Source organism: Gambusia affinis, linkage group LG11, assembly GCF_019740435.1.
Source record: "Gambusia affinis linkage group LG11, SWU_Gaff_1.0, whole genome shotgun sequence".
In the NCBI taxonomy this organism is placed as follows: Eukaryota; Metazoa; Chordata; class Actinopteri; order Cyprinodontiformes; family Poeciliidae; genus Gambusia; species Gambusia affinis.
Window position 1 is genome coordinate 502,972 of NC_057878.1, and position 24,075 is coordinate 527,046.

At 37.9% G+C, this 24,075-nt stretch overlaps 2 protein-coding genes across 5 annotated transcripts in view; one reads left to right on the forward strand and one right to left on the reverse strand.

Moving 5' to 3' along the window:
• si:ch211-140m22.7 (uncharacterized protein LOC570370 homolog) lies at positions 1–23,990 on the reverse strand. Of its 4 annotated transcripts, none has more exons than XM_044131186.1 (7): positions 23,717–23,990; positions 23,561–23,625; positions 15,466–15,571; positions 8,952–10,052; positions 5,583–5,646; positions 5,367–5,491; positions 1–276 (listed from the first exon to the last, which is right to left on the reverse strand). In XM_044131186.1, the coding sequence occupies exons 2-7, from the start codon at positions 23,606–23,608 to the stop codon at positions 245–247; spliced, it is 1,476 nt and encodes a 491-aa protein (XP_043987121.1). In that variant the 5' UTR covers positions 23,609–23,625; positions 23,717–23,990; the 3' UTR covers positions 1–244. The 4 variants fall into 4 exon arrangements, with proteins under 4 accessions (XP_043987121.1, XP_043987120.1, XP_043987119.1 ...); XM_044131185.1 differs by having other exon boundaries at positions 23,713–23,990; XM_044131184.1 differs by having other exon boundaries at positions 23,793–23,959.
• wdr4 (WD repeat domain 4) overlaps positions 19,794–24,075 on the forward strand; it is a 35,682-nt gene continuing 31,400 nt past the window's right edge. Inside the window, exon 1 of the mRNA XM_044131188.1 lies at positions 19,794–19,979. Coding sequence (XP_043987123.1) covers positions 19,861–19,979 — 119 coding nt within the window. The 5' untranslated portion in view covers positions 19,794–19,860. The remainder of the gene's footprint in view (positions 19,980–24,075) is intronic.

Here is a 24,075-nt window from a genome sequence, read left to right on the forward strand (position 1 = left end):
GAAGTCAGATTATTTATTGATTTAGATTCAGACAACCTAATTTGCATCTCTAATATCACTTTGTCAAATGTCATGGCAATAATGTAAAACCTTATCTTCTGCAGGCACAAAATCTACAGTTTCTACAAATCCAATGTTTTATCTTCACATATAAGCAACAGGTAGAGGATCATTTGCTTGACAATCACACAAATTCATGTTCCTGTGCACAAAGTTGTAAATGTTAAGTAGAAGTGCTGATGGTTCACTTCTGGGAAACTTCATCCCACTGGGGTTCTAAAACAAAAAAGACAGCTCTGTTACTGAAATTATTTAATGCCAACATATTTTTTAAAATTAACTTATCTTCAACAATAGATGCAGAAATATAAATTTCAAAATATTTAAACTACAGCCATCTAGTTACAGTAGTATAATCTGAAAATCCAACCATAAATGTGTGAAGGTGGAAAAAAAAAAAGAATTGTGCACTCTAAGAATATATAAACATAGATACACTTATAATTTTCCATTTAAGGTGACATTTCTTTAAAATGTGACTATAGTTTGTTTTAAGACCCCCTGACTGGTTACTTCATTAGGATTTGACCAGAGTGCACATACTTGATTTTATTTTAATTGTATCTTTTTGTGTTTATCCCTTTTAAGTCTTTAATTCATGTCTACGTATTAGCAATATTGTCTTGCAATAACATAACTACCATGTAATATCTTTCAAATTTTCTGTCAAATTATAACAGTGGGCTGCTGGTGGACTGCCCTAGCGTCTCTACCACTGGGCTTATCAAGTTTTCTAGGGGAAAATGAAAATGGGTCATCACTGGGTTTTGCAGCAGGTCAGTGATCCAAAATGTAAAAGGGACCTCAACCTTCTTTCATGGCTATCTGAGTTTAAGAGTGAAGAACACACCAAGGACTTACTTCTAAGACCTAGCGAGATTCTGCAAAGGGAAAAATATCAAAGATTTCTCTGCATGCTCCAAATTGCTGAAATGTCATATAAGTTTAAGTGTTCTCTGGTTGGTATAAGAGGGTTGCAAAAAGTATGAATAACAGCAGTCCCAATAAATGTGCCACAATGGGTTGTTTCCCATCTTGTAAAATACAGAATCGTCCCGTATTTGGCTGCTAAATGTTGTGTCCCGTACTGAACTAATATGGGTTGTGATTTGTTCTGTATTTCTATAAATGTCCAATAGACATGCCTATCACATACATATCAACGCTAAGTGTAATAATAATTAAGGCTGAAAGCGGCCTCTAACGGCCCTCTCAGCTCAGCGCCTCTCTGACCTTATTGTGACTGCAGGGGGTCCAGAAACGCCACCTGCTCACCACTGTCGACACTCTTGCTCAGTTCCTGTACCTGTCTGCTAGGCAATATGCATTGCTGCATTCGGCAGTGCTCCCTGATGATGCACAGAAAATCTGGGGCAGATCAGCTGATTTAGTGAGGAAATATAGCTGGATTAACCCAGCTGTTAACCTAGTGGACTCAAATTACAATTTAATGCTGTTAAATCTTTAGGGGTATACAAAAATTAATCATAAGTCTGGTGCAAATCGGATGATGCATCTATGATTTAGAGCAGGGGTCGACATAGATAGCCACATTCGGCTCTTTAGCGCAGCCCTACTGGCTCTCTAGAGCTTTTTCAAATATGTTTGAAATTTTAAAAGATAGAGGTGGGAAATATATTTTTTGTTTTAATATGGTTTCTGTAGGAGGACAAACGTGACACAATCATTCTTAACGTTTTCCAATGCTAAAAAAAATGTGTAGAATAAATATTAAATTTCAACATTTTCGTCAACAAAGATTTGCATCATAGCCTGTGACACGTTTCTTTCAGCTGGGCGGGGTGCGAGGCAGGTGACTGTTGTAAACAAACCAACAGCTGTGTGGTGGTTATGGAGAGCAAAGGGGAAAAGAAAAATAGCTGAGGAGAAATTCTACAATTCTTGGACCGAATCATTTGCATTCATTGCCAATGCAGAAGGATTACCTGAATGTTTGCTCTGTAGCGAGAAGTTGTCAAATAAAGAGAGTACCGTACTTTCCGGACTATAGAGCGCACCTTACTAGAAACCTCACCTACAATTTTTTTTTTAAATAACTGGAAACGTAAATACATAAGTCGCACCGGGCTACAAGCCGCATGGTTCAAACCGTGGGGACAAAGTAGCGGCTTATAGTCTGAAAAATACGGTCATGTTGAAAGACGTTTCCAGGGAAGGCGCTACATTAGCTGCCACGTCAAGATTAAAGTTACATCTTAAATGCTCGATGTTGAGAAGTTGTCCAGTGATGTTTGTAAACAGAAGTCAAATTAAACACGTAAGAACACAATTCTGCCATAGGCATATATATTTAGTAACAAAGTTATTGTTTTTATAAAGTGATTAGTGATTTTTGTCAGTATATATTTAGAATGACACTTAACGATATAATTGTGTTATTGTTGCTCAGGTCTGAGGATAGTTATGTGTCAAAAGAGAAGAGGAAGCTGCCATGTTTTACCATTGCACTGACTTGCTTGGCGTTTACACAGAAATCAAACTTAAACTGTATTAATTCAATTTTATATACTTTATCTTTTCAAAAGGCTGTTGCTGTTTTATTTTATAACTGCAGGTTGCGTTTTATTGCTCTTCGTTTGTTGCCTAGATAAAGGACACGTTATGCACGTTCCGTTTTGTTGTTTTCTCGATCACACACTTGATTATTTACGAAGAACAATCATTGTTATGTAAACTGCATTTGGGAGCAGATATTATGAGTTCCAAAAGGAAAAATATCTTTCCCTGTTGAATCTTCATAATAAAAATTACATCAAAAATCTGATTTCTGTATTGCATTTTTATAATTTTATCAATGCAACAAAATGTAATGCATTCATATTGTAACGGAAGGTAAACTTAAAGCATCATTGTACAACAGAGACACGTGGTTCCAGGACGCACAGCACGGAAAATAAACATTTAATCACGAATGCTCATTAGTCGTTTTGATAATAGGCTACAAAAGCTAATATAAACAATTAAAGCTTGTTTTGCCTTTATTATAAACCTTATATAAGGTTTTTAATTTTTTGTGGCTCCAGACAGATTCGGTTTTTGTGTTTTTTTGTCCAAAATGGCTCTTTCAACATGTTGGGTTGCCGACCCCTGATTTAGAGACAACTGTTTGCTAAGGGCGAGGAATAGAAATTTGCCATTTGGCCACGCCCACACGGTTCAGTCAGCAGCGGGTGTTGACAGAATTTATCATCATGTCATTTCCACTTGGAACAGGATGAAAGACATAATAATAATAAGACATCCAGCAAAAAATACAGGTGACTTCCTGTTCAAGGTGAGCAGGCTAAGATGATGTCATCAGTAGACCATGTAAATGTAATGAGGGCCGGTCTGTAATGAGACAGAGAATGTCTGATCCAGCTATGACCTTGTATGTGGAAGTTATTGCACCTTGATGTTTCATGGTGAATAGTCAGATTTTGAAACTAAGCCACGCCCACATGCTTTGACATACAAAAAAATTCTTTGATAAATTTTGACCTTCAATCACTCAAGACTGTGCTGAGTGATTCTGAACTCTGTATCTTAAAAGCGGTAGGACGAGTTCAATCAGATGCGGCGTCAATAAAAAGGACGAAGTGGCAGCTTTGATCCAAAATGGCCGACTTCCTGTTGGGTTTGGAACATAGCTCCAAGAAGCTATTTTTGTTGGACCTAACAAGATACAGATGTGTACCAAGTTTACAATTATGGGTTAAAGCATGGCTTGGGGCTGATCATTTAAAATATTTGAGGAGTGCTGTAAAGAAATTAGGCCACGCACGGCAAAGATTGTTGTGGATTTCTGTAACGGGATGGATAAGGATCAATCCCAGTGAGTTTGGTGCAGCTCGGCTCAAATCCCTGGAATTTAAAGCCAAATGTATGGCAACGACGGCACAGGTAACTTCGCCACGCCAACCTGCTCCACCGAAACCAGTCAGTGTAAAACATCTTACAACAACACGTCTTCTGTCTCTGGGCACAGTTTCATGTTAATTAAGTCAAAGGGGTCAGACAGAGACTGTTCAGAGTAAAGAGTTCAGAGCTGTTGAACCGTTTCTTGTGCAAATTTTGCGACGACCTTAAAAAAAACATAATTTTTACGCAGACTTGATGCGTAAGCCAAGTTTGGTGAGTTTTTGAATATGTCAACACTTCCAAAAAGCCAATTTATTTGGGTGGAAGAATCATAAGAACAATATAATTGTTCCAATGGGGAACAGATAGAGGGTGAAGAGTACAATGTGACCATCACAATAATGAAATATATTGCTGTTTCTGTTTCATTCTTTTATAAGTGTTCTTCATGAAAAAACACTGACTACCCTGACCTCCATGATAAATGTAAACTAAACTAAACTTTAAATTTAATCTAAACAGCCTCCAAACCAAACTCCTTTTTAGTACAAATATTTCATTAATACTTTTTAAAATACCAGAATGTTCACATAACTTTTATATTTCTGGCTGTCTGTGAACACATTTTGAATATTAAATTAGGTTTTATGATCAGTTACTTGAGTTAACTTTTACCAAATGCTTTTACACCTACTCAATTAAAGCTTAAGTAAATCTACCCAAGTAAAAATGTGTTGCAGGTATGTTACTCTGATTGGAGTACAATTCTGGGGTACTCTAACCCAGTGGTCCCCAACCACCGGGCCGCGGACCAATTGGTACCGGGCCGCGCAAGAAATAATTAAATATGTCCGTTCTATGGAGGAGCTTTTATTTTGAAAATCCAGAACCGGATGCTGTCAGTTACGTCTTGCGGGCCAACATGCAGCAGAATGAGTAAGAAATAACGGCGTCGGTCTCGATCCTTATAACACGCGCACCCCCCATCCCCTGTCGTAAGAAAGAACAGCATCAATGTCGATCCTTATAACGCGCGCAACCCCCCATGTACGTATAAATGATTGTTAAAAGAAAAAAAAAGAGTGATTCACAGAACAAAAATTGCCATAAAATATTGTCTATCACTGCAGTGATCTTCCCACCCCATGAGAGTAGGGTGACACGGGCTGTGGTGGGTGTCCCATATTTTAGTTCCTGAAAGGTGGCAACCCTGGCACCACAGGCTGATTCTGGAATGTTTTTTCATAAATGGGGCTTCTTTCTCCACTGCACCAATGTACCTGATAATATATTGTGTTTTTCAAAATGAGTCTTTAGTGTGAGATTATACTACTGCAATAAATGACAAATTTATTTAAAGGACTTTCACATATTTTTACTGAGATAGTCAAAAACTTTCCATCTGTACATATAACTAAATACCAAATACCCAACTGTTAAGTTACCTGTAAATTTGAAATTAGGAAAACTGGTTAGGTCTCCACCACCATATAGTCTCTGTAGCTTTGCTATCTCCTCTTCCAAAACCTTTTCATACTGTGAGCCAGCATCAACCAGACCACCAGCTGCCCTGTTGTAGAACAGGTGAACAACAATTAGTCAGCACCTCATTAGATCTTTTGCACAAAAGAGTATCATAACATGGATGTGTTGATGCGTACTGGGAATTTGTTGAATATTCGCGTATAGAGTCCAAGAACAGCTTCTGCACTGGGTCCATATGAGCTGAGTGTCACAAAAAGACAACAATTTAAATGTTACTCACAGAAGATTTTAGATAAACGACTACAAAACTGTTTTTGCTGGATCTAATACTTGATCATGCATTTTGATTTACTGAATCCATTATGCATTATACAGCTTATTTGAAGATTAGATGGTAGCTAGCTGAAGAAGAGAGACTTTAGAAGACTGCTTAAAAACAGATGTCTACAGGCCCAACTTATGTCCCAGAGAACTACCTTCTTGTAAGTTTTAGATGCATCCCTTCTCCAAAACACTTGAATAAAATGACTTAATGTATTCATCATAGGGCTAGGTATTGTTAGGAACCTCACGATTCGATTCGATTTCGAATATTGCTGTTGCGATTCGATTTGATATTGATTTAAAGTTGTGAAGACACAAATGATTTAAGATAATGTTGGCATTTTTAAAATATTTATTTTCATACAAACTTCTGTAACATCATATTTCTGAGCAAAGAAACAAACTTCTTTCTGCAATGTGCTTAAAGTAAAAAACTGTTCTTAATAAACACTAAAAAATAAAGTGCATGTAAAATAAAATTAGGCATAGCTTATCTCAAAGTCTAATATAAATAAAAATTAATTTCAATAACATCTGTGCATATTAGTGCAGATTTAAAAACAAATCATAGGGTTGTATTCAACTGAATTGCACTGAAAATGTTTAGTGCTTGTAAACATTCTTAGCTTTTGAACATGTAGTGATTAACCTCTAATTTTTGAACATATCTTGAACTGAACTATAGTACTGTAGCCAGAAATGAAGAACTGTACTGTAATAGTACAGTTCTTCATTTCTGGTTACAGACTAAGTCGGAACGTGGAGATTCTTGTTAAAAAAAAAAGCAGCTGATCCACACTGATCATCATCGTGGTTCGAGTATCTTTAGCATATTCTTAAAACCCTTGTTTTCAATAACACTGTACAGTCGTAGGTCCTTGCAAATAAACTCGGCTACAGACTTTGTGATTTTTTTGTGCGCGGGCAGAGCTTGGTGGAAGTTTAAAGATGAATGATTTGTCTGTTTGGAGTCAACAGGTTGTGCTTCGGGTTTTTGTAGCGCATCTGCGTGGTATCTGGTTAAGTGGTTGCGCAGGTTTGTCGTGTTACTGCAGTACTTTAATTCTCTCTGGCACAGCTTACATACCACCTTGCTTTTGTCGACTTCTTGAGTTCCAGATTTAGACGGGAAACCAAAATGAGCCCAAACATCTGACTTAAAAGTTGACGGAGTTAGCTTTCTACAGCTGCTCGCCATGGCTGTTGTTATGCGCTCAGGTGCTCAGCACAGTAACCAAACTCGCAGCGCCCCCAACGTGTCAAAAGGTGAATCGATTCTGAGGAGCCCCCTAATCGATTATGAACTTTGCGTGAAATTATTGCGATGCATCGATTCTTCAATTATTTTACCCACCCCTAATTCATCAGCAGTCATTCAGGCCTTCAGACACCTGCTAATGAGTAGTTCATTTGAGTCAGGTGTTGGAGAAGGGGCAAATTTAAAAGCTGCAAGATTAAATCTCTTGAGGATTGGACTTGGGCTCCTTTGATATAGGCTGCAGATCATGGAAGACTTCAACTTACATTAGCATTGATTTTAATTGTACAGATAGGTGACAAATATTGCTAAATCTGAATAGAATTTTTGAAAAGCAGTTGCCAATGGATCTCCACATTTTCAGAGGTAGAGAACATGGAGAAAGGGTACTTTCTTTTCTTACTTAGGAATTAAAGGGGCAGTTTCGTAGACTTGAGCAAAGTTTATGCCACATTAATATGTATATATCCAAATTTGTGCGTAAAATATGGTGCTGCACATTTTTTTGCAGCCAAGCCTTGTAAAAAGCAGCCCTTTGTACTACACATTGCTACATACAGAGGGTCTGGACTCCAGGCTATGAAGAAACGATTGCATCCAGGAGGCATGGACTGTTGAAGTTTGAAACTTTACCCAATTATTAACGTCCGTCTGTAATATATTTAATGCATCCAATGAAGTTTATCGTAAATGTTGTTCACTAACACAAATAAAGATTTTTTAAAATAAATAAAACTTAACTGAAAATTACCTTGGCCAACCCAAGTAACCTGACTGTTGATGTTAATTAAATTTTTGTTAGCACAGTTAACGCGGACTGAATGGTTTTGTTCATTTCCTTCATTGCTATTGCCAAAACTAAAGGGAGACTACTTATCGAGATGGAGTTAAAGACACCATCATACATGTGATTATGTCCAGTAATTATTATACCACATCATAAAAACAGATTAACTCCTGTCAAGCAGCTTGAGATGCTTGCATGCCAACTCTGTATAATGTGTCAAATGTCTTAAGTAGTTTAAACCGTTAATGCAGATCCTGTGTATAAAGACTATGAATCTTTATATCAAAGTTTTTATATAAATATAAATACTTGCTTATCTTTTAGGAATATAAAAATATTTTAATAATATTTTAACCCTTTAACTGCCGGTTCCCCAATTGACCCATTGACCTCCATGTGACAGTATTTGGGGTGACAGTTAAAGGGCTAATGGAATAATCTAAATTTAGAAGCACAAACAAAAGTAACACATTTTCTAAGGGTACAGAAATTAGTAACATAAAATTTACACTTCATTAGAGCAAACCCATCCATCACAACAACTCCCAACTGTTGAAAACATGTGACAACAAAGTGCTGCATTTCATTTGAACTCAGATGGGTCTGACTTCAGATTGGTTAAATCAATTTCCAGAGTATCCAATTTTGGGATTTGACTTGAAAAGACTAAAGTTTCACTTATATCCAAATCCATCATGACTGCCTCACACATAGTTCCAGCAGTAAAGCATTTATTTGCACTTCTGTCAGTCATCTCATTAAATCGCTTTCATAAACTATATAGAAGTGATTTCTATAAACCATTTAGAAATCACTTGGCTAAATGTATAAATGGAATAAGCACATGTCAGTTGTTAATCTGGGTAACAGCAATTACATTTTGCAACATGTTGGGAGTGATATTCCCCAGTGAAGATAAATGAAAAGCAGCATAGAAAAAGATTTGGGTGAAATAGGGCACACAACAGGATAAGATATGAGAAGGGGCAGAACTAAAAGCAATAGTTACTTGTTGCGGGAATTCACCAAGTAACACTTAGAAAGACCATTAGGACACATTCTCTGAGAGGCTAAGAAGAAAAAGCTGCCTGGTCATATAGCATTTTTCTGTAGAAATACAGGTTCCACAGAAGAAAACAGAAGGATTGTAGAGGAGGGGGAAGTTGTAGTGTGTACCCTGTGATGGTCCAACTGCTTCAGCAGGGGATTCCATCTGCAGCTCTTCTTCAGCAGCCTTGGAAAGGACCAAGGCAGGGTCCACAAGATCCTCAGAGCCAGGAACTACATCTGTAGATTCAGTAATTTCTGCCACAGGCTCCAGCACCACCTCTGCTTCAGGCTCTGGCATGGACTCTGCATGGTCCAGTTCTGAAGGAGTTGCTTCTGCTACAGGCTCAGGGACTGCTTTTGCCACAGGTTCCAGGGATGCTGGCAGGTCTGCAGTTAGAGTTTCAGGGACCCCATCTGACACAGTTGTCAGTGTCACTTCTGTTGCAAGTTTTGGAGATGACTCTGTGGGAGCTGCTTCCACCACAGGCTCAAGTGACGCCTCCTCGGGAGCCACCTTCACCACAAGCTCCAGTGAGACCTCCATAGGAGCCACTTCCACCACAGGCTCTAGTGACAGCTCTTCAGGGGTTGCTTCTGCTAAAGACTTACATGACGCATCTGCGTCAGCCACTTCCAACACAGGCTCCAGTGACACCTCCTCTGTCAAAGGCTCCAGTAACGCCTCCGATTGAGCCCCTTCCACCACAGACTTTAGTGACCCTTCTGGGGGAGGTATTTCTTCCACAGGCTCCATGAATACCTTATTTGGCACAGCTTCTTGAATGAGGTTCAGGGCCCCATCTACCAGCACAACATTCACAAATGGATCAGGAGCCGATTCTACAGAGGCAGGAGCAGAATGCATAGGGACTTGTGGCACATCAACTGCAGGCTCAGCAGCCACTTTGGAGGCCTCTAAAATTAGAGCATCTTCTCCTGGATAGTCATCAGGGAAAACTTCAACAATAGATTCAGCAGTTGTTATTTTGGAAGGTACTTTTTTAACAAAGGATGTTGTCACTGGTTGAGTTGTAATGTCATAAGTGGTTGCAATAGTTCCAGCTGAAGCAACAGGGGACGTGCGCTTTGTTGCTACAGAAGCCATGGCTTCCTGTGCAGCTTCAGTTACTGCAGAGGCAGTTGGAGAAACTTCTTTCTTAGGGAAGTTGCATGGCTTGTGTTGAACAAGTTTTTCTATGTCGAAGTATGTTTTAGGCTTGTTTTTGTCTAGAATGAGGGACGTTGAGCAAACAAAATACATTATTTTTATGTTCAAGCAGAAATTGCATGATTGGTCATCAAAATGTCTAACACAAGTATGGAATGTAAAAAATATTATACAAGCATATGGGAAACTGAAAGGTTTAAAGAAAACATAGCCCTTTTAGTCGTACAGGATGTATGAATGAATTTGTGCACTGGTCAACATAAAAAAATGCTCAGTGGAAACCACACAAACAGATCAAGGAAAAACAAATAATATGAACTGTGACACAATGATCACTAACATAATAATAACACTTATCATAATAAGTGTTAATATACAAATTATTAATTATTATTATTATCACCATTACTAAAGAAAAATGTCAGTCTTTACCAGGATTAAGACATTTCTTCAAGCTAGTACCAGAACCTGCTGAGGTGGAGGTATCAAACAGTTGAGGGAAGTTAGTTTTAAAAAGTAAGTAATAATAGTTACTTTTTCAAAAATTGAACTGTTATGCAGTTAACAGTTTAAAGCAGCTAATTAGGAACTAATTATTGCAAACTCTGTGTTTAAAGCAAGTAAGACCAACCTGCTGTATCTTATGATACAAGATAATCTTGATTAGGTTAAGGTGGTCAGAACTTTCAAAAAGAAAAAAGTAGCTTCCTATTCTGAGTGGATAAGGCTTTAATGTTGTCAGCAGATGACCACATTGTATTGTTGGGCATTCAACATCAATGTCTCACGCCAGGTTTGGTGCAATTTGACCTTTGCATGTGAAAGTTATAGTGTTTTGTTTGCTATAGTGCACAGGTGTCAAACTCCAGTCCTGAAGGGCCACTGTCCTGCAGTTTTTAGATTTGCCACAGGTACAAAACACTGGAATGAAACGTCTTAATTACCTCAAACAAAAAAATTTGCATTCATTTGTAGCAGATGAGAGATGGTCAAAGTAACAAAGAAGATGCAGTGCTTTCAAAATTCAAATAATGCAAAGAAAACAAATTCATATTGATTTAAAAACTAATGCTAATGTTTTAACTCAAGAAGAATACAGAAATCAATATTTGGTGGAATGACCATGAGGTTTAGTTTAGTGGTCTCATTTCAGGGTTTCCTCTAGAAAACTTGCTAAACCCAGTGATTGGGGAGCTATGCCAGTCCACAATGCTTTTGTATTAAAAGATGTGAAGTTGACAGGAAATGTAAAATATTACTGGAATGTCAATACATTGCCAGTGAAATGGTATTTAAACCCACAACTATAGAGTCCTAAAACCAATAAATAAAAAAATAAAAAAAATGCAACTAAGATGAATATCAATTACTTTAACTTCCGTTTAATCCAAATTATGTCAGCAGCTCCAGAAGGCCCCCGAAGCCACCCCTGTCATTCCGCTATCTCAGTCACAGGCTCCAGAGCACCCTGGTGATGAACCTATGCAACTAGTGGCCCCTGACCATCACAGATACAGAGATGTCTTCAAGATGGTGACTGCCTCTATTGTGGTAAATCTGGACACAGAATATCTAGCTGCCCTGTACAACCTAAAGACAAGGCTCATTAGAGGTGGGGACTCTCTAATCCCTGAAAGCAGCACAGTAGTCCCCTACTCCCCAACTCTCTGGCTTGCTATTTAAGCTTTGCCACCAGTTAATAAATAAATTAAATTAATAAATCAAATCAAATCAAAGTTTATTTGTATAGCACATTTTAGCAGCAAGGCATTTCAAAGTGCTTTACATCAAATCAAACACAAAAATACAATGCAACATAGAATCAACAATAAAAACAATATCAAGTCAGATTGATCTAATGATCACACTGCTAATTGAATATACCGTATTATAGTATATTAATTTAGCCAGTCCACATTGTTAGCAAATTTTGCTTAGGGCCCCCTGGAGGCTTGGGTTGGCCCTGCCACCAGTCCTCCTTCAGCCAGATCCCTGAAAGCAATTTGTTGTGGAGGTGCATACATTGGCCACTGGAGTAGAGGCAGTTCAGACTGAATGACATCATAGTAACTGGATTAAAAAATCAGACCACATTCTTATGCACTGGCAGTGACAATAATGGATAAAGAGGTACCAAATAAGCAAGCTGGTGAATCTCTTGAGCAACAAAGTAAAAGCTTTCCTGATCTCAGAAGGAATTACACTGGATTGACACCAAATTGAAGCCTGCCAACCGCTGCCACAAAGAAGCAAGACGGACAAACCAGCCATAATGATGCAATTTGGGAGTAGAAAACACAAGCTTGAACTATTGAAACAAGGTCAAAAGATCAAAAGAAAGGTAGAGATGTGTACTTGAATGAACTGAAATCATGCTATTTGGGAATACTAAGTCAAATAAAGAAATCAATATAAACACATATGGTGTAAAAATTGAACGAGTAAGTGAATATAGATTTGTTGGGGTCATTGTTAATGATAAAATAACATGAAACCTCAAATTATATATGCACACAAATTAAACTGTCTACAACTCTGTTTATTTTAAATAAAGCCTAAAGTGTCCTGGAGGAAACAGCACTCCATACTCTTTACTGTTCCCTAGTCTTGCCTCATTTGAGTTATTGTGCAGAGTAATGGGGCAACAACTACAGAACTTCACTACAATCAATATTACAAAAATGAGTAATAAGAGTAATCAATAAGGTTGGTTATTTGGATCATACAAACGCAATATTCATACATCTAAACTGTTAAAATTTACTGACAATGAAATTACAGGCCGTTGTTATCTTGTTTAAAGTCAAAAATATTTAATTACTGGGAAACATTTAAAAGCTCTTTTTAAACAAGGAAGAACTTTATAATTTAAGGGAAAATGTGAATGTAAAAATTTAAGATTCAAAACCACAAGAAGTTTTTGTTGTAATGCTTAAGTAAATCTGCCAGAATCCAACACATAGCAATACGATTATGTTTTATTAGAAACGAAGTGATGGTTTTGAAGAGGTCTCAGTAGTTGTGGTTGCACTGGTTGGTCTAGAACACAAAAACAGAGATGAGTGTTGTGACTGGATGAAAAACCAGAGAAAAACAAAAAGAAATTTGATAGAAATGTGAGGTCTGGAGCAGTCAAGAGTCCAGCCTTGGGAGGGTTTGGTGAGCAGAGGATGGGAGAGCTAGAGGGCCTCAGGTGTTTACGGAGGATCAGGCAAAGTATCCTAGATTAAGGCAAGGAAAATGCAAAATCCAATACACTAGAGACAGGGTCAGAGGCAGGCAAGGTTCAGTAATGGTAAGTCAGAAAATCTTCTTAAATTCCAGTAAGGACGAGGCAGATGCAGACAGGCAGGGTCAAAAACCAGAAACATAAAACAGGGCTTGAAAGCTGTGACAGAGGCATCAGACGATCTCACCCCGAGTAGGTGATGAGCAGCTGTTTAAATAGGGAGCAGGACAGTGCAGGTGAGGATAATGAGGAATTAGAAGGATGGCAAGTAAACAGAGCTGAAATTATGATATTTGTATTTCAGTATGTGGGGTGAAGCTGTAGAATGACATAAACATCGAAATCAAGCAATGTCCAAACATCAAACTGTTTAAAAACAACATTTTAAAAAATGGTCAATATGAGAAATAACTTTTGTTACTAATTAATGAAATGGTCAAATATTACTGTATTATAGTATACTTATTTAGTAATATTTCTTTGAACATTTTAAAAATTATGCTTGCTTATACAGGCATGCAATTATGAATGCACTGTACTAATATGAATATAGAAAATAATAAGAAAAACTATTAAAACCAAGTTAAGAGTAAGAGGGGTGGGTGTACTTCTACCCATTCCTTTGAAGGTGTAAATATACTTTACTACTGTTTTTTGTTTGCTTTTGTTTTAAATCTATTTGGTTTGTATATAACTTTGTTTATTCTTTTATTACAGTACATTCAATAGTCAAACCAAGCCATTTCCAGAAGTTCAATCACTATGTTCCATGCGTCAGTGGCAATGGTGATAGGAATTCATCCTGTAATCATGGGGCTGTTGCTACTATCCAGTAGCTCAGTGGTGCTCAAAGTGGGTCCTGGAGGGCCGGCATCCTGCATGCTTTAGTTCTCTCCCTGGTATAACACACCTGGATCCAATAATGGCTCATTAAGGGCCTAAGAATAACATTGATTTTCTGAAAAGGTTGTTATCACCAGGGAGAGAACTAAAACGTATAGGATGCCGGCCCTCCAGTACCAACTCTGGGCACCAGTAGCTTTTGCCATTACCCCGTGTGATGCGAGTGATGATTGAGTGAATGTAGTTTCCAAGTTTACTTGATTTTTATTTTATTTTTTTAACCATAATTTAACTGCTTCCAGTTTTTCTTTCAAAAGTTATTGTATGTGCAATGCACTGGATGAAACAGCTTCCTCCTTCTCAACAACGATACACAAAGTTAATGTCAAGCCTCCAGAAGTAAAACATCCTCCTCGTCTGAATGTATGGGACAAAGGAAAAGATCACTCAGTGCTTGAAGCTGTTCTTCAGAGTTTGTCTTTCCATTAGTCGAATGGACTGGGTCTCTGGTTCTGTTTTTATGATCAACTCCTTGAAGGACTTTCTGAGGCTCACTACTATTTACATGCTTATCAAAAGCTGATTGACTGAAGTATTAGTATCCACAAAATGTCGATTGATCGTTTACTGCATTTCTGTTGCAGTAAACTGAAATGAAAGTGCCATTTGCAATACAGACAATAGAACTATGCATAAAATATTGCCTTTAAAGTTGCACTAGGTAATTTTTTAATCTATGTTTTTTACGTAGTTAAAACTGTCACTATGTCCTGACAGTAAAATATGAGACAGAATCTGTAAAGAAAAGTAAATAAATAAATCAAGCTCTTCTGCCACCTCCTAGTGGAACAGGCCAGAAACAACCCATCAGAGCCAATTACTTGAATAATCTTTATCTTTTATGAGAAACAATTTAAACAGGATATTTCAGGGCTTGCAATGACCTGGTAACTTTCAATAACACGAACATAAAGATAATAGAAGGTGAAAAGTTCTTTGTATCTACCAGTATAACAAAAGCTATTCAACAAAAGTATGGAGTCATTTGGTAAACAGTCTAATTGTGATTGTTAAACTCAAGGGGAGCCCAAAAGCTCAGGGAGTTTATGGGCCCCATTTTCTGTGGGGTCACGAGGATCAAGGTTTCCAAAATAACATTGAACCTGATCAAACTGCAAAGAAATTGGGTTTCAGTTCACCCCTCTTAATTATTTTTTTTTATCTGGTCCAATTGTAGGATTTCTATACCACTCAATGAAAATTATTATATCACTGATTTTTGTGCCACAGTTCAAACTTCATTTAAAAAAGAAAAAAAAAAGAAAAGTAGGGTAAAGGTTAGGGTTAAAATTAATTGATTCTACCCTAACCCAACAGCAGAATTTGTTTCTAAAACTTACCTTTGCTGGGTTTTTTTGATGAAGTTTTGGATCCTGATGATTTTGTGCTGAAAGTCAAAGCTGGAGGTGGTCTGCTCAGTATATTCCAACTCTGAGTCTGCAAGCACTGGGAGCACAACACAAAAACAAGACAAATGGTAGAGTTGACTGCAATTGCAAATGGTTTCAAAACTTCAGGAATGTTTTTCTACATACTTCAACTTGTTTAAATCAAAGCAAAATTAGTTTTGGTTTTGATCATGGAATAATAACATGATATAAAGCTCAAAAAGTTGATTTTACATAATACCATCCTATAACAGGGAAAAGACATTAAAACCTCAGCCTAATTAACCTACAGTTGAGGTCAAAATGAGTAGACCTATGAAATTAATTTTTTTTTGTCAAAAAATAATAATAATTAAAAAAAATCTGTGATTCTTCAGTACAGCTTTTCCAAACCTCATAGTTTTTATTTTAGATGGCTGGTTTACTTTGCGTACAGAAATTAAATTATTTAACAAAAAACAAAAACTACCAAGGTATGATGTGCTGAGTTAAAAACAGGAGGAGTCACAGAATATATTAGAAAAATAGGGTTTTTTATTTTAACACAAAGATTATAAAGGACAAGATAAACTGAGCTCATAAAAGAGGTCAAAGAAACAAAACTGAACTCAGGCAAAAAATGTAAACAAACTCATAACTAACCTGACCTAACAAAGAATTGACACACGGCGGTTTAAATATTGGCTGATCAGACCAATTAAGACACAACAGGGGTAACTAAACAGAATACAATTACAAATAACACAAAACAAATAACAGTACAGCTAAGTTTGACTAAACTAAAGACCTAAAAATGAAAATCAAAAATCTTAAACTTCAAATATTAATATTTCCTTAAATACAAAACTTATCTAAACAAAGGAAACTACAGATTCCTCCTGCCGGCAGGAACTAGTGGTTCAGTCCAATCAGCATTTAAGCCTGCTGAGCCCTGGGCCCCATCCTTTGTCTGGCAACTCCAAGGCAGGTAAGTACTGGTAGGAAAACAAACAGAGTTAATCTTAAGCAAACAAAATTAACTTTAAGTTGATATAAATACCTATGTTAACCAAATGTGCACGCTAACAAATAGAACAAATGTATCCAAATCAACTAATAAATGTTTTTATTGAAACTAAAGTGTTGTTGTGTTTGTATGAAAAACTAAATTGTGCATTAAAAGAGTTACCGACAGAGTGTGTTTGTATGGATTTGGCCATCACACATGGTATTAGTCCCTTATTAACTGTCAATTGTGTATCGTCTTGCAATAACAACGCCAGGACTACTTACATCAGGGGTGTCCAAACCTTTTGCAAAGAGGGCCAGATTTGATAAAGTGAAGATGCCTGGGGGCCAATAGCTTGTTCGAACATTTTTTAACTACAAAAGTTTCATGCAAATACACACTGTTATAAAACAACTTTCATTGTCACATTTATCTTTATTTTTCAAATGACAAAATAACCAAATATAAGCCACTCAGGCAGATGAGAACAACTCTAAAACACAAATTCTGCCTTTCATTCATATCTGGAGAGTCAGATAACGAACAAACTGCATGAAAGACCTTCAATTTACATGTTTTAAAAATATCTTTGCCTCATGAACATTTTAAACAGGAGTTATAAATAATGCAAAGTTGTCTGTTATTATTAAACCTTAAAACAAGTGAATTTTGCTCTTGTCATTTACAATATCTTTCAGAAAGTAATAGTTTGTGTCACATCTACAAGTTCATAACATCAACAGTAATAACCAAATCTTACTCAAGAGTTTAATAAAAATAAGAGCCATAAATCCAAGTGCATAAATGTTCTTTTGGCTTTTCACTGTTAATAATCACAGATGTTACCATTCAAAATACTCAATTTCAGATTGATCAAGAAACAAGTAACTTGCTGACACTAATGAGAAGGATGATACTGAGATCTGGATTCCAGTAAAGAGGTCAGGTCTGGTTTGATAGCAGTGGTTGAAATGCGTAAAATGTCACGCAAGTGGGAGTCACTTAGTTTTGACCTCAATCGGTTCTTGTTTAAGTTCATGACAGAGAATGTCTTCTCACACAAATATGTGGAGCCGAATAAGCTCAACATTTTCTTAGCAAATGTTGGCATTTCTGGAAACCTGTCTTTATCCAGCTTGCAGTAAAAGTCAACAAGAGAAAGCTGCTGGTGTTTGCCGCGCCATTCATCGTCACACTCAATGAGCTCCAGCTGCAGCTGTGGAGGAGCATCATCAGGGTCCACGGAGAACGGAGAAGAGAAAAGCAGCATGTCCTTTTCAATAACTGCAAAATCCCGAAAGCGGTTGTTAAATTCCACAGAAAGAGATGCGATAGCTGTTGCATAACTCTTCATTTGCGCACAGATGTTGTCCTGTGGGAAACTGTCAGTGACCTCTTTCAAAGCCGGGAAGTGCGTGGTGCAGAGCTCTGTCTGGGACAAGTGTCTTTGGAAAAGTTGCAGCTTGGTTACAAAGGCCTTGATGTGAGCATATAGCTGGCTCACTACTGCATCTCGTCCTTGAAGATTAACATTCAGCGCATTCAGATGCTTAGTTATGTCAACCAAAAAAGCCAAATCTGCCAGCCATACAGGATCGGACAGTTCTTCCATCGGATGCCCCTTTTCACTCAAAAACTGTCCAATTTCCTTTTTGAGAGCGAAAAATCGCTGCAGTGCGGACCCCCGACTTAGCCACCTCACATCGTTGTGATATATTACGTCTCCATATGCAGCCTGAATGTCAAGCAAGAACTGCTGAAACTGTCAGCGGTATAGCGCTTTAGAGCGAATAGAATTGATCGCCTTTACCACTGATTTCATAACATGATCAAATTTGAGATGTTTGGCGCAGAGAACCTGCTGGTGAATTATACAGCGAAGTTTAATGGCGTTACCTCCTTCTTCGCTGACTTTATTGCAGATCAGTGTGGACAACCCACTTCGCTCACCAGCCATGGCAGGCGCACCATCGGTAATGATCCCAGAAACTTTACTCCATAGTAGTTTCATATTACCAACAGCTTCACAAACAGAAACGAATAAATCCGATCCTCTGGTTTGGCCTTTCATGCTTTGGAGGTCCAGGAGCTCCTCTGTTATGTTCATATCGTTGTCAACTCCTCTTAAAAAAATCAGTAACTGTGCAGTGTCAGATGCGTCTGTGCTTTCATCGCAGGCTAATGAGAAATAATCAAAAGCCTCTCCCCTGTCCCCCCGTTGTCTCTGAATATCTGACGAGATCTCCTCAACTCTCCGTGCTACACTGTTACGTGCCAGGCAAACATTCGCAAATTCTTGCTTCTTCTCAGGGCAAATGTTCTCCACCATTTTCATAACACAGTCTTTGATAAACGTACCTTCAGTAAAAGGTTCGCCATGTTTAGCTATTAACATGGCCACTTCGTAGCTTGCTCTGGTGGTATTTTCTTTTGACTCACAGGCCCGCGTGAAGAATCGCTGTTGTGATGCCAGTGCAGCTTTGAGCCGCTTCACTTTTTCAGCACAGTCACTCCCTGTTAGCTTGTCGTATGTGTTAGCATGTTTAGTCTGGTAGTGTCTCTTTACGTTGAAAACCTTCAACAACGCAACCGTCTCATTACAAATTAGACAAGCACAATTGCCTTGATTTTCAGTGAAGAAGTACTGTAATTCCCATCTCTCTTGAAAGCGGCGGCCCTCACTGTCAAATTTCCTCGTTTTCTTTGCAGTGGCCATGGCAGAAATGAGCGAGAGGGGTTCGGCACACGGATGCAGAGACAATAGTATTAAAGTGGTGCTGCCACCATTTGGTGAAAGGAGGAATTACAGTTTCAAGTTTTATGATTTATTCATTCTGTTTGACAGTGCACGTGGGCCATAAATAATACATTAGAAGACCGAAGCTGCGGGCCGTATGAAATATGACCGCGGGCCGTGATTGGCCCCCGGGCCGGACTTTGGACATGTAAGTCTTACATGATCGAAGAAATTCATGTCTGCAGGAATAGTTTTGACTTCACTGGGTTAAGTTCAATAACTTGTTTTTAGAACACTATTTCGATATATAGCATGCCACTGGCAAACGGCTCTAGGTCCGTACTGCTGCGGCTCTGCAGTTAATATCTCCAGCAGTCATCAGATGAGAGGTGGGGTTTCACAGTCACTTAAAATCTCCAAGCTCTTTACCTATGGTGTTGCTTGGAGACAAGTTTTGAGAAAATCAGAAATTGCTCGTAAACCTTCTGCATCTTTTGAATGAATTCTTGGCCATTTTGACAGTTTGTCTCTAAATGCCTTCTGAACAATGAAAGGCTGACCGTAGCGCTAGTCAAGCCTCTTCATTAAATCTCTGTATGCATCTTCATCACTGCGATAAAATATGTCCTCAAGACATTTAAGAGCAGGACCAGTGATGTACCTTTTTAGTAGATGTAGTTTATCAGGAGATATACTACTTTTGCAGTCCACCAGTGAGACGAATGAAGCCATCCATTCAATGTAGGTGATTGGATCTCTACTCAACACCATGGGCATAGGCACTGGGATTCTGCTTACAGCTGTGCTGTCTTTGATAGCTTTAGCCATCTGGGATATGTCTGTGAGAAGCAATGGAGCAGCAACTTGAGGGTGTGATTGTTGTAGAAGATTGCTTGCAGGAACTGATGCACAATGTTGCCAGAGTGGTTGATATGGACCTGTAGAACCCACTGGAGCTGGTTGTGCAAAGCTCTGGTTGATAACAGTCCTATTGTTCTGTATCATCAACTGATTTTCCATGTCAACTTTTAATTCCTTGTCATAAATCTCTAACTTTGCATGTGCAGCTTCCCTTTCCTTTTCTGCTCGTAAGCGCTCTAGTTCAGACCTCTGTTCATCCAGTTCCCTCCTGTGTTTCTCCTCCATTTCTCTTATCTTTTTCCTTTGATTGATTTCCCCTTCAGGGATTTTATTCTGAACATCCATTGCAGGTAGTTCATTGCCGCATCAATTCTTTTGTCTTTGCTTGTTTCAGTATGGTGACTTGACTGTGATGCAGTACCAAATATGGACTTGGCATGTTCATAGGTTAAGAGCTGATGGAGACACGGCCTTTTTCTATCTGTATCAAACTCATCTATTGCTGCTAAACACTCAGAAATAATTTTCATAATGTCCTTTGTCACTGATTCACATGAATCCATTTTGCGCCTTATGAATTGGGCAGGTGCTTTACGCTCTCACAGCTTGTTGTAGATTTTTGTCATGTCGTTGACAGTCTTTTCAATATTATCAGCCTTTTCTGCTAGCTGTAAATCCAATAAATTACGTTTTAGATCCATCCATCCATTTTCTGTTCACCCTTGTCCCTTAGTGGGGTCGGGAGGGTTGCTGCTGCCTCTCCAGCTACGTTCTGGACAGGTCGCCAGTCTGTCGCAGGGCAACACAAAGACAGACAGGACACACAACCACTCACACACACACCTAGGGAGAATTTAGAGAAACCAATTAACCTAACAGTCATATTTTTGGACTGTGGGAGGAAGCCGGAGAACCCGGAGAGAACCCACCATTCACAGGGAGAACATGCAAACTCCATGCAGACAGACCCCGGGCCGGGAATCCAACCCAGGACCTTCTTGCTGCAAGGCAACAGCTCTACCACCTACACCACTGTGCAGCCTACGTTTTAGTTCTTCTCTGTAAAATCTGCCCTGGCCTTTCCAATGTTCATAAATGGTTAGCCGTTTCTTCTCTCTTTTATTTTGTTCATCCGTTTGAAATAAGAGCATTTTTTTCGTGGGTACACCAAGCCGTTCCGTTCATCTCAGTAACATTTCATTAACTGTTTCGTCCGTTCCTTGTGAATTTGTTTTTCCATACATCGTTCCTAATGCCGAGGGCGAAATTTTTCTCCCGGAGGTACACAATCCCATTTGATCAATATTAGAAATATCCTATTTATAAAAGAAACGTACCTTGTGCCTCTACCAAGGGGTCCGCTAATAAGATACAATTATAACACTATTGCAACTTATCTTCTGGTCTTTCTGTTGCCAAGCAGCCGATGCACAACATAAACAACGGAAGTTCTCTCATCATATATATTGTAACGATTCTGTGTTGTAGTTCTGCTGGGGTCCATTTAGTTATTTGTATTTGTTAAAAGTTGCATTGTGACCCATTTTGTTATAGTGTTATGGCTTCCCCTGTCTGACTCTGCTGGCTCCCACTCACATGTGATAGGTCTGTCATGTGGGCGGGGGATCGGTGGAGCGGGAGTTCCAGGACCGGAAGTGGGGAGAGTTTAGAGGCGTGTTAGCAGTGAAGCTATCGGGGAGCGTGCCATTTTGTTGGAGGCGTGAGCTGCAGCCTCAGAAAAAGCAGATGCAGTTTTCTAATAAACCCTGGTTGGCAGGACTACATCTGCGGTGTTGGCGTCATTACAATATAAATGATATAAATCATCATATAAAAGCATTAATTAAAAAAACAAGTCAACTAACAAAAAGGCAATAAGCGCAAAAAAGGGGCATACAACAAATAAGTTGGGGTTATTTACAGTAATAATCATAAAAGTCACAATAAAATTGATAAAATAATTATTTGAAATCAACATAAGTTTGTTTATATATTTATAATTAATCAAAGATCATTAGCATTCTGAAGCAAACTTACCACCAGTTAGCAACACGTTAGCAGTCTTCGTCCCTTCGGGGTCCTTTGGTGACACACATTTCACTTCCATCCGGTTATTGTCCAGTTGTGTTGTCGTCTAACTCGGAGTAGGACGTCACCAGCTTGAATTTACCAAAACATCAAGGACCTCTCTACTTTTAAGGCAATATTATGCGAGTAAAAATGCCAAATTTGAACAGCGTCTGATATACGGCTTCATGGCTTTTCTTCTTTTTATGGCGCTTTTCAAAAAACCTGAAAGTGTGCAATACCGCCACCATCTGGTCTGGAGTATGAACAGATCTTACATCACACATCCGAAAATGGATTGGGTAAAGACAGCTTCTGTGTTTTAGTTAAAAAACTGAAAACAACAGATTATATTCGGAGAGATATACCGAAAATTTCCACCTTACATTTAGTGTTAAGGACAAGTATTGTTTTTGTTGTAGCACCTCTGTCACTAAACTGTCAATGTTTGATATTTTGAGGTATGGAAATATTATTTACTTTGTTAAACAACATTACATCAAGTTCCACTATAAGGACTTTAATTTTTTTATTCTTTTCCATTTTAACAAAAAATAGTAAAAGATTATTAAGATACCTGAAAAGGCATACTTTATTGGCCTAAAGAATACACTGAGATGTAATTTAAAACATAGTGAAATTAATAATATAAAGTAAGCGTTAAGTGAATTTTAAAAGATTCTATTTTGAGCATATATTTTAAAATATACACAAAATATCTTAAAAAAATATTTTAAAGATATTTAAAATATCTTTTAAATCTACATTTGAGCAAGGGTATATTTACACTTGGGAAAATACATATTTTGTTCACTTAAAGTGTACTTTTGTTTAATATATTTCTTAAAGGTTTATTTTGGTACAATTATATTTAAGTATGTTTAAAGTTATAATGTCAAAATTGATACAAGTATACTTTAAGTATACTTCATATATATTTATAGGTAGTACACTTAATACTTAGTATACTTAAAATATACTTAAACAAATGTAAGTATATTTGAAATATACCAAAGTTTCACTAGGATACTCCTAAAGGTACATAAAAAAGGTACTGTGTAAATGTGAGAAATTACTACATACCTTTGTTAGTATATATGTAGGATGGAAATGTAAAATTTTTTGTGCAAAACAGTGTTGTCAAAAAGAAAGAATTATCCATTTCATATCGATGCAGGCCTAATAACCATCAACAAACTACATTATTTCCTATATGTGTTTTTGAAGCAAAGCACAATAGATTTGCTTGCATAGGCACACAGACATTGGTTTGTAGTTTTAGAATGTAGCCACATAAGCAACTTGTAAATCCTGGGTGCTATGTAAAAGCCCTGTTTTTTCAGCAGCCACATAGCATGCAACGTGAGTTTTTAAAAGTCAGGAGGAAGAATTACCTTATTGACACATCGCAGGTGTCCGATCCTTAACAGGGAGGTCCACATGTTTTTAACAACCTGCACTAAAAAACAAACATCAACATTTATTTGAAAATATAGTGACACAATAACAAATTAATCTTCATGCCATTATCAAACCTGCACTTTACCTACAATTAAACTGGTAAGAAGAGAAATACCACAATGCTTCCACGACGGTAGAGGTAAAATGCAGTCTTTTTATCTTTACCTTGTGAAGAAAGGCGAGGAATGTGAACAGTTTGTTCCACTAAATCAACGCAGCTCGGTCAGCGCTCCTTTATGTAACAAAACACACCACGCCCCTTAAAGCCCTCACTCTGCTCCAGAAGGGACTAGTGCAGCAGCAGCCAACTAGAAAACACTCTGTATTATGTCTATAGGAAACACTACAGACTACGCCCCCTACAGATTATTCCTCCCTGCTCCACTATGTATCTTTTATTTTCCACTCAAAATCTTTTAACCATGCTTTTAACGGCCGTGCGTATTTG

What these genes read in the sequence shown, in the direction of transcription:
- si:ch211-140m22.7 (XM_044131186.1), bottom strand. Translation starts at nt 23,608, where the DNA reads ATGTGGACCTCCCTGTTAAGGATCGGACACCTGCGATGTGTCAATAAG. An exon ending in GAATATTCAACAAATTCCCA is followed by an intron (nt 5,492 to 5,582) that starts GTACGCATCAAC and finishes GTTCTACAACAG; the next exon opens with GGCAGCTGGTGGTCTGGTTG. An exon ending in TCCTAATTTCAAATTTACAG is followed by an intron (nt 277 to 5,366) that starts GTAACTTAACAG and finishes TTTTTGTTTTAG; the next exon opens with AACCCCAGTGGGATGAAGTT.